This window comes from Penaeus japonicus, unplaced genomic scaffold, assembly GCF_977035675.1.
Source record: "Penaeus japonicus unplaced genomic scaffold, GWHDUDI00000001_assembly GWHDUDI00000019, whole genome shotgun sequence".
Taxonomy (NCBI): domain Eukaryota; kingdom Metazoa; phylum Arthropoda; class Malacostraca; order Decapoda; family Penaeidae; genus Penaeus; species Penaeus japonicus.
The window spans coordinates 30425181-30436254 of NW_028234421.1; the positions used below are offsets into that span (position 1 = coordinate 30425181).

General features: G+C 33.7%; 1 protein-coding gene across 10 annotated transcripts in view; it reads right to left on the reverse strand.

Moving 5' to 3' along the window:
* Positions 1–456: 456 nt before the first annotated feature.
* LOC122242468 (RNA-binding protein 45) overlaps positions 457–11074 on the reverse strand; it is a 31258-nt gene continuing 20640 nt past the window's right edge. For 2 of the 10 annotated variants that reach the window (XR_015191908.1, XR_015191911.1), the window contains exons 6-12: positions 10201–10346; positions 9655–9902; positions 9148–9280; positions 8863–9019; positions 8541–8667; positions 4174–4262; positions 457–3719 (exon numbers count right to left, since the gene is read on the reverse strand). Coding sequence is in view for 5 of the 10 variants with exons in the window: in XM_042999762.2 (XP_042855696.1) it covers positions 8557–8667; positions 8863–9019; positions 9148–9280; positions 9655–9902; positions 10201–10346 (795 nt within the window). In the remaining 5 variants the exon portion in view is untranslated. The remainder of the gene's footprint in view (positions 3720–4173; positions 4263–8540; positions 8668–8862; positions 9020–9147; positions 9281–9654; positions 9903–10200; positions 10347–11074) is intronic. The other 8 variants (XM_042999762.2, XM_086547686.1, XM_086547687.1 and 5 more) reach the window with 6 other exon arrangements.

Below are 11074 nucleotides of genomic sequence, written 5' to 3' on the forward strand. Positions count from 1 at the left end.
TTCCAGCCTGTATTCATGTAGCCTTCTCAAAGGTGTAAATGTAAGTGGAAATGAAGACATGTTTGAGTCCTTGACAGATTACGGTCACAGGGAACCAAAATACACAGGGCTTATGGAAATCCTGTGTAATATCATTTAACTAGGCTAGAATTTCTGATACTGCACTTAAACCACACAAAAGGACAGCAGCTCCAAGTTTATATAATAATAACAATCATTCACTTTCACTTTCTTTAAATAAATGTAGGCATCCTAATTTCACTTTTTTTCTCATGTTAAAAAATTTACATCAATTTTAAAATATGGATTGCTTTACATTATTTCTATCTGAACTCCATGGTGTTTAAGATTTTTTTTCTAATAATCCCAGTTATAAACAGAGAAAGCAAATCATTTGTATATCTCTTGAATACCTTTAAGACATATTATATTAGCAAGGATAATAATACATCAAAATTTGTGTGTTTGGTTTATATTGTTATTTCCTTTATATTGTATGCAAATGTAAGCCTTATTACTAAAAGTGAAAATACATGGAATTCTCCAAGAGAACAATACCTCCATTCTGCTCAATGTCTGCTTTAGCAAAACGTACACATCATCAAACATTTTACAAAATTGCTGCGTACCTATTTTACTATTACTCATTTGGAGGGGTTTCAAAAATCATACTATAATGGTTTCATCACAAATAACTATTTACATCCATACTTCAAACACAACCAAACTTTGGGCAAATACAAACAGAAATCTGGCATGATCCTGGCACAAAATAACAGCGAACACGACAGAAAATTAGCTGGTCTTGCAATTGTACTTTGCATTTTCTTTGTGCACTTCTGGTGACCAAGAATTTATGGCTTTACAATAATGCATAAAAATGTTTGTTTCATTTATCTAAAAAAATGATAATAAATATATACATAAATTAGATTCCTAGGGAAATGTGGCCCATCATATAAAATGATTGAACACCGACTATGTTCCCGAACAGGTACATGTGATCAAAGTCACGGCAAGTCTGCGTCCTTAAGACCACTAGAGGAAAGTACGGGCATTAAAACATAAAAACAAAAAGAAAAAAAAAATCAATTAATTTTCAAAAGTTCCCAAAACGGCATTGCCAGCTGTCATCAGATCTCGCCATCGCACTTCTCTAAGGTCTTACTTAGCAAACTCGTCCTACGTCGTACTGTTGGGTCTTCAAAAAAAAAAAAAAAAGTGAGTGGGTCAGTGAGCCAGAAAACCCTAATGTAAATGTTTCTCAATCTTGCTAAGCTAAATGAAAAAACGATAAATATTTGACACATTCCGAGCTTGTTCTTTCTCTCTCAATTTCCTATCTCTCTGCCAGACTACCAGCCTGGATGAATAAAATTGCAATAACTTGAAACAATTGAAGAACACACAGCTGTGTCTACTGGCAGGCTACAACTAGCTATGCAACTGACGAGAACATTCGACCAAAGAACAGCTTACGTCTCTTGGTTTTCTGGGATTCCAGCCAGTCAGATCTTCTCTAAGTCTTTGCCCACGTCTGTCTATTGAGTCATTTCCTAAGTCTTTTGACTTACGTTTCTTTGTGAGGCTTTCCATAGCACTTCTTACCATATATCTATATATATAATATATATATAAAGACTAAAAAAAAAAAAAAAATGTACAATAAAAAATTATATAAAACAATTAATGGTAAGAATGAAAACCGTCCTCATCTCACATTAGTATTGGTATGCACAGCTATGATACAAAAGCCAATACCAACATTATCAAATTATTTTTTAAAAATATTAATAATGAAAGTGATGAAGATGGCAATGATTAATATAAAAATGATAGTAGTAGTAATAATAATAATAACAATAATAATAATTATAATAATACCATTAACAATAGCAATTATAGTAGTAACATTACTAATGGAAGCTGTAATGCTGAATATGGTTGTTGTAAAAAGTCAACTTCAAGATCTTAATAATTTGGTCACTTATTAACTTCTCAATACTCAACAATAATGTTAATAAAGAACAATATTTTAGCAGGGACATTCATCTACCAATGGAAGAAACAATCTCCATTATATATATAAAAAAAAAAAAAAAAAAAAATTATGATAATGATAATGACAATAGTTAATATAGTAATAAGAAGTTACACCTTTACAGACCACAAGGCAACATGGTAATAGAAAAAATGAAATAATAAAAATAAATTAATATAAATGAAAAAAAAATAAAAATCCTGATGACATTCACAAACAATATTGAACCAAATTTCCTAACCTTTCTACAAAACTGAAATGGAACAATGTCTTTTATGTTCATCCTTTCTTTATATTCTAATTCAAAATTCTGCATAGTGGGACACCAACTTGGATGATACTCTACTTACAATTGAACACAGCTACAAAACTATTGTAGGTGGAAATGGAATGTGAAATTGACACACCAAACCAAAAGTCCTACAGGCCTTGTTTGTAATGGAGGAGGTCACGAGACATCAGTCACTACCACACCATACTGCAGTCGGTTATATAGGGAACAGGGCGGGAGGGTGGAAGGTGACACTATAAAAGGCTCTAGCTATTCAGGTATTCAGGTTAGGATATATATATATATATATATATATATATATATATATATATATATATATGTATATATATATGTATATATATGTACATATACATATATATATATATATATATATATATATAGATACTTATCTTTGCAGGGCACTTCCGAAAATGTGTTCTGAAGTTGTACATAATTTTTAAATTTTCTTTATATTTTTTTAAAATTATCAAACCCATGGAATTTACAACAATGTGCCGAGTCAATCTATACACTAGTACTGGATTTCTATATAGAACCTCCTTCAATGTCTGATCATACAATTGTTTTCAAGTGTACTAACAGAACACTGCATCTTTTTAATCATTTGTATACATCACATTATTATACAGAATTTTGAACACTAGAACCATACTTTTGGTACCACGATATACAGGGACAGTGCAGGAATAGTATACATTTACTTCTAATACTGAGGTATCCACTTGGTACAAAACTGATCATATATATATCTTACCAAATAGTGGTTCAAATCTAAACTACACCTAATACTTTTTGTAGCCATGATAGCAATGGCTCTCCTTCATGAACCGTGAAAACCACCTATTAATAAATTCTCACAACAACAACATGAAGTACTCAAAATTCACAATACCTACACCTGGCTTAATTTCATTAAAAAAATAACAATAATAAAATAAAGTAAAATAAAATAAAACAAATCCCACAGCTATCAATTCTAGATAAATTATTCTGACAGGAGGCAGGGGGGTACTATGGGGTAGTGACATGGAGATGGAGAAGGGGAGGAGTTGGGAAGAATCTGAGTGGCGGTGTGATGGGAGGAGGGGGAGGGGAAGGGTGAGAATGGACCATTCACATATACACACTAGACATCATGTATCTAATCCCTAGAAGGTCACCTGTGAAGTCACTCGTACACATCGGCCTTTGGAGGCCCAGTCATTGGCTAGTTTTGATACAATGGTGTTTGACGTCACTGGGAGCATGACTGTTGGTGGATGTCTAAAAGGTTACAGGGGGTTGGTTTGTTGGATCGTTGGTTGGTTAGGGTAGTAGTATGTCGCTGTGTTGGCTGTCCGTAACTGTCCGTAGTGTAGTCGGCGTAGTCACGATGTCAACACTCTGCTGTGGAAACGAGATAATTCTGTGAAGTCAAAGAACAGCCAGATATATATAGAGATTATATATACATTTACAGGCCAGAACTTTTTTAAGCTGAGATTCACAAATATTACTTCCATTATCATTATCTCCCTTAAGCACACATTCTACTCTAATAATAAAGCATAAAAAGGTGTATCAAATAAGTCTCCACATTTTGAAGCCTGGCTGAGAATGTTTACATGAAAACTAATACAGATGAATAAAAAAAAAGCAAAACACTGATTGCATATGAACAAATTCTCTATTGGACTGAAGAGAAAGAAAATTAATAATTAAACAGAAATACCTGGCATAATATTTCATTAATATTTTTCATTAAGAAAAAAAAATAAATAAAATAAATCCCAGGTCTAACACATCACTGAAATACAGATTTCAGGGAGTGTACAATAAAACATGTTGCAGGAAAACTAACAGACAATTTTACCCGTCACCAATCATGCTCTGAGAGTAAGACAAGTGCCATGCTGCTGACAATAGGGTTGGGTTCAGGTAATATTGCACCTGCAAGAGCAAAGTCCATTACCCATACGTTTGACCATACTCATCCACAAGAGGATAAAAGAAGATAAAACACGTTAATGACAATCATAACAGTTAACATCCCTTAGGATAAAGAAATATTTCAGGTAATACCAACCAGCTTATAAAAAGGTACAAGTTACTGTGTAAATACCACCAATGAAGCCCCTTTCATTTTGCATTTCAATACCCAAGGTGTGGCATGAATTTTAAGTACTGCTTCTACACTCACAGTCCTCTCCTTATGGCAACTGACTAAAGAATTGCAGAATTACATTCAAACAATTATTCACCAGGAATATGCCTAAGAAAAAACAACATAACACCATAAAAAAAAAGATTAACGCTATTATAAATGTACACTTTATATATTGTATATATATATATACACACTAACACCACATTTGTAAAATATATGCAAATAAAGTTAAATCTCTTTAAATACGTATTTGGCAAAATATTTACATTATTCATTTTTACTACTTCATGGTTCTACTAATAACGATAAAAGTCATTCATTATAAGGGAAACTGGTTGTATTTTGGTCTCTATCTTTAGTTCCTTCCTATACCAAAGCATGTACTTAAAAGCAGATCTAGTAACTTGCACAGGTATCAGTCAATGATTGTGTACTTGTAATGTGAACGGAGAGTAAACATCTACCTGTGTTACAAGTTCACATTTCGTGCTAGTGTAGTTAATGGGTTAATATTCATTTGGAGACTGGTCATGTGTATGTCTATGTGTGGGTGTGAGTATGATTGTGAGTGTATGTGTGTGTATGTGTGTATGCATGTACATCTACATGTGCATTTGCCAGCTATGTTATTGCTTGCATTAAAAAGCAATATATGCTCTTCCCAATGCTTGAGAAATCCACCTAGTCCTCAGTAAATGCAATACACAAACAAATGATAAAGAAAATCTCCAAACACAAACAGTATCCATAATATAAAAAAATGGTCTAAAGTGTACACATCGTCAGTGATCACACATACACCAAAGTCATTGCATGAACTTATCTTATAAAAGATACTTGCACTTAAAAACATCCACTAACTGCAGACAAAAATCTTTCTTGAACCAGTAAAGCATGTTTTCTAAAGCATCGAAAAGCACAACGCATGCACCAATATCAGCTGACCTCCAGGGGTCCTTGCAAACTTCATTTTAAGAAGTTAATTAAGTAAAGTAGGAAGTGAATAATTTATGTACAAAAAAAAAAGAAAGAATAAATAAACAAATCTATAAGCACCTAAAAGTTTGCAAAATCAAATAAAATCATCACACCGCAATAAAAAGAGGAGAGAACATTTCTTCCGATTGCACATCATTACTATAGGTTTCTGGTATGACACATCATCCTTCCAAACCAAAGCACTGGAATCCAACTGGTTACCTACACCATAATGGGAATATGTGAAGACTTTTTGTGGCTTTACTATCTAAATCTAGATAAAAATAAATATAAATCCTATACTCTAAATATTACTGTTTGTATTGTTTCATTCTACTTTGCTATTGGTACACTATTTCTCTTATACACACACATGCAACCAAATACAACAAAAGAAATTATGAGAACAAATCAACAACTGAATAAGCAAATACACACACAAGTAAAAATCTCATAATCTTCCCAAATAAATATATATGAAATTTCTTTTGAAATGGTTTGCAATGTATCCAAAAAATATGAATAAAACAGAGTAATGAATTGGCAAACCATAAGATTTCAGGTTAACATCCTATCTTTATTTGACAAAAAAATGCAACCATTTTTAAATATGATATAAGGGCACCCTAAACCTACACAATAAAGTTCAATAAACAAGGAGGTTCAATTCCTCCATAATACTACTGTAACTTCAAATATCAGTGTCTTGAATAAACAAATATGCTATCCTTCCTTTTTTTCATTTATGAACAAGTTACAAGACACTATTGTAAATAGCTGGCAGTAATCTCTGTGTTTAAGATAATAAATTCCTATCATAGAACTATCAAATAATAATTATAATCACGATCACTACTACAAAAACATCAATAAGAAATAAAATAGAGAACAAAATTAATGATAATAGCAATAATGATATAAACTGCATTAGTACTAGCAGTGGTAGTAGGAGAAGTACAAGCAGTGAACGGAAGTAACAAAAGCAATAACTGATGATTTGAGATTGAGACAATAGTATTAGTAGTAGTGGATACCAAAGTAACAGTAAAAAAAATTCTTAATTCTCTTTCTAACAGTGGTCCCATGACCTGTGACAAAAAAAATGTTCCCCAAAGTATGCAGCAGATAGAGGTCAACTAGTGCCATTAACTTCCTTCTACATTCCATTTTCCATGTCTAAAATAAATAATATCTTGAAGCAACTGCCTTATATGCAAAATAAAAAAAAATAAAAATATATATATAAATACATATGAAATAAAATTCTCTGGCAACTATATATCCATAAAAAAAATAATAATTATAGCAATAACAATGTTGAACATCATACTTTCCCCCTTTCCCTGTTACAAGAATGATCAACTGATGTTAAAGTCTGTTTTCCAACATTTGAAAATCATGCTACTCCTGCTCTTCAAAAAGTCCATTCATAAGTTATGAATAATGAAAGTCGTTAACTTCAATAGGATGAAGATGGTCTGTCTGTGTTTCGTTGTAGAGGCAAAATCCTTCTAATTGCAACCCAAAGACATGCATTCACTCTATGAATGACATTACATGTGGATTTGTGTACTAGAAACTATTCTGTATTGACTTTAAATACTTTTCTGTTCCTTTTTCACATCTATGTACAGGTAGATCTGTGTACATCAACACACAATACAATACATACAATAACACACAATCACAACCCAGAACAATCTAACAGACACCGACAAAAGCCTAGATTCGTATCTCCTTTATAATCTACACAACAACTTTACATACCAATTCACCAAACAGCATTGCCTTGTTCATTTTAAAAGTGGTGCATTTTGTGTGACTTTCACCTGAATGTTACAATATGTTTCTCTGGTAAAAAAGTATTATAAAAATAATAAATAGGTAAGTAATATAACAGCAGAAAGGAAAAAACAAATATGCATCAAGCATTTTAAGTCATTTCATGCTATGACCACCTTCCATGCTTCTTTTAGTGATAAACAAAAAAATGCATTCTTATCCTAAATTTTATCATTCTTTTTTCCTCCTCCTTTGCAAATGAATGTATAAGATAAGCAAATACCTTTAAAAGAAAGTCATGCATTACTTAGTGTATTCAAATACACAACTTATTCCCTTTATGAACAACAAAAATACATTATTGAAATCTGTGCAGCACTTTTGCTCTATATCTCTCAACAGGATGTGTTCCTGTGCATGTTATCAGCCATGCATCATAATCTCCTCTATCACAGATATCGTTATCACAGCATACATTAAGAAGATTCTAAAGCTTTAAGTCAATCTTTCAAAAAATACTGATTCATCTGACTTAAAAATTTATGGAACGTGAGACTCTGGAAACAGTATCAAAATAAGAGATATATCTTTATGTAGAACAGAACACAAGTGTAAGGAAAAATTGCATTGCAGTTTTGAATACATGCCAAGCACACCAGTGATGCTATCAGTCCATGCACACTCAGTACCGTTACCTAAGACGGCATACTAGACCATAGAGGTATTTTCCCTTTACAGCCACTGCTGTCATGCATTCTTGTAAAATACACATTCTTTTGTATTATGGAGTCTTCTTGCATAGAAATGTACAAGTTCTAGGCGTATGCAGAGAAATTCTCCTAAGAACCAGTTACAGAGCCAATACACATGACAAAGAAAAATAGTGTTTCTGGGCATTTCCCTTCTTTCTCAACCATCTCTCTGCACACATAGGAAGATATTAACAGAACAGATGTCTGCTTTCACAAAGAAAAAAGACGACGCATTCCTGACATTTCTGAAGTCTGCCATCTATCTACAGTGAGAATCTGATATCGTATATCCCAAGACTATCCACCTATTCAAATCAGCTGGCTAAAAATAGTTTGTTTTGGTCTTCGAACCATGTCTAGATTCAGTAATGCTATACTGATATATATATCTATATGTATATATACAGGCAATACAAACTTGCTTTGATATATCATAAAATATGAAGGCCATCCTCAGGCACTATCTTGGGAGGTACAAATAATCACAATTCTCTCTTCATCGAGCCTAATAGTCAGAAAGTTGCGCGTGTCTGGGCACTCAATGCATACCTCGAGGCAGGGATGCTCAACTCTGATCATCAATGCGTAGTCTCTTGCGACCTGAGTCTGCTTTGTCATGTGGATCTGCTTCCATTACTTTTAAACGAGATCCAAGTACCTCTTGTCCGTGTAACACCTGAAAGATGGTATGTACATAAATCTTGATACATCCAATTAAAAACTGTTTGCTTTTAACAACCACATCTCTTCCATTATGTGCTTGAAGTCTATGTAGGGAAGTATAATGCATCTATATAAATAGGATATAATTTACATTTCACTAATATTAAGAGAATTTTATCATCCAAACAATCCATTAATAAATACTTACCACAATTGCCTTATCAGCTGAATCTTTGCTAGCATATTTAGCATATCCAAAAGTTTTTCCATTCAGCATATAAATATCAATAAGGTTTCCAAATCTTCCAAAGACATCCTTCAATGCATAAATTGGGGGTGGTGATGGATGACACACAATAAACAACCTAAAATGTGAATACATATAGTTTAATTATCAAAATATGCACTTTGGAAAGTGAGGTATGCTTCTAATTACTGAATGAGAATAAATCATTTTTTCTTTCATGAAATATAAACACATCTTTACACTAACCTTTCTGCTACTGCTGAGTCCACAGGTGCAAGTGGCTGTGGAGGTGGCAATTTAACTGAGCAGTAAGATGGGTCATATGTCTCACCACCACCAGTCTGCCCTTGACTACCCATGTTGTTGTGTCCTCCCGATCCTGAAATAACACAGCATGTGAGTAAAGTTTTCAAGATACAGAACTCAAAGGACAAAGGTATGTCCTGGTAGGGTAAGAGGTTTAAGGACAATTAGTGAGCACTGACAATATGTAATTTGTAATGATAAATTTTTCATTGTATCTCAAAACACTATACTAAACCTGTATCAATATGTAGGAAAATTAATGAAACTCTAAAGAGCTTCAAAGACTTCAATAAAAAAAAAATCCTATATAGTGAATGTCTGTTCAACACAAAGGGGTTAAAAAATGCTTGACACAATAAACAAAGCAGAAAACAATAGCCAGGAAAACTAAACTTAAAAGCTACACTCACACACATAGCAATAACCTTTCTAAACAGCGAGACTCACCTTGATTCAGCCCTGCAGCCTGTATGAGTGATGTGGCCTGAGCAATGGTCTCTGCCAACTGCGCCAAGTTCTGCTGAATGTTGCTGTTTGGTTGTCCACCCGACACTGCTGACTGAGGTGCCACAGCCATGCCTCCTGGGGGACTTCCTCCCATAGTGCCATTGTGTGAGGCCAACGCTCCAGCCACACGAGGTAAGCCAGCGAAAGGAGGGCCACCAGGGGTTCCTGGCATCATAGGAGGGGGACCACTGGAAAGAACAATGCTACTCATGAGGCATTTCTGTTATGTTAGTTTCATGTCCCTAATCTGGGTAATTTACACTAGTCTGCTGACTAAAACTGTAATGCAACTTTCTACTGACCATTCCAGTAATTAAACATGGGAAACTAAATTAAATCAAGGCAATACAAAGCAAACAGGCCACAAGCAAAAAATAAAATAAAACTAAATATTCAAATAAATACATAGATGATAATAGGAATAATACTAATAAAGAAAGAAGATCATAAAGCAAAATCAAAGAGGAACAGATCAAAACAACTCACGGGGGCATGTCGTGGTGGTCAAGCTTGACAATTAACCGCTGTCCTGGGGGATACTCAAACCCATGTAGCTTCTCCTTTGCATAGGTAGCAGACTGAATGTTGTTATACACCACGGTAGCCACTCCACGCGCCTGATGGTGAATCATCTTTTAGTCAAGCCAAAAGATAGACAAATTTTAGTAAAGGAACTTGTATTTGATTAGTTGCTATTATCTATGCCATATAAACATCAGCATGTTTTCTTAGGACTAATGGATGTGTTCAGCAAATTACTTACAATTCTAAGTCTAAGGAAATCAAAACATGTCTTGGTGAATTAGGAAAAAAATAAATGTGACCAAAAAAAACATGTCCCTTATCTTGGAGTCTACCAAAGCTAATTTATAAATAATGCATCTACATCATAGGTGGAAGACTGGTGTATGTACATGTCTAATTAATGTCAAAATAACAACCTTCCATAAAACAGGCATGAGTCAAATGGCTGTCACTCTATCACATAAACATGATCCAACACCAGATAAAAAGTGTAGAAAACAAACCAAAATACCTAATGAAAATCTAAAACAGAGAAACAAGAAACTAGGAATCATTTGTGATCTTAAATGATTGAATGTTTGTTCTGATCTGTGATGGAACGACCAACAGAACAGGTGACTGCTAAAACCTTACAATATGAAAGGTGATGTTCTACTATATACTGAGGAAACAACCCTAAGAGCACCTACTGTGTGTGTGTCTTGAGAAAAGCAAAGAGTTCTTATGCATAAAAGAGGGTATGTGATTTACAGTCAAGGAAATTGTTGATCAAAGCAGTACCATTTATAGCTTTCTGATGTCTTGGCAACTTCTGTCTTTTATTTACTTAGGGAAA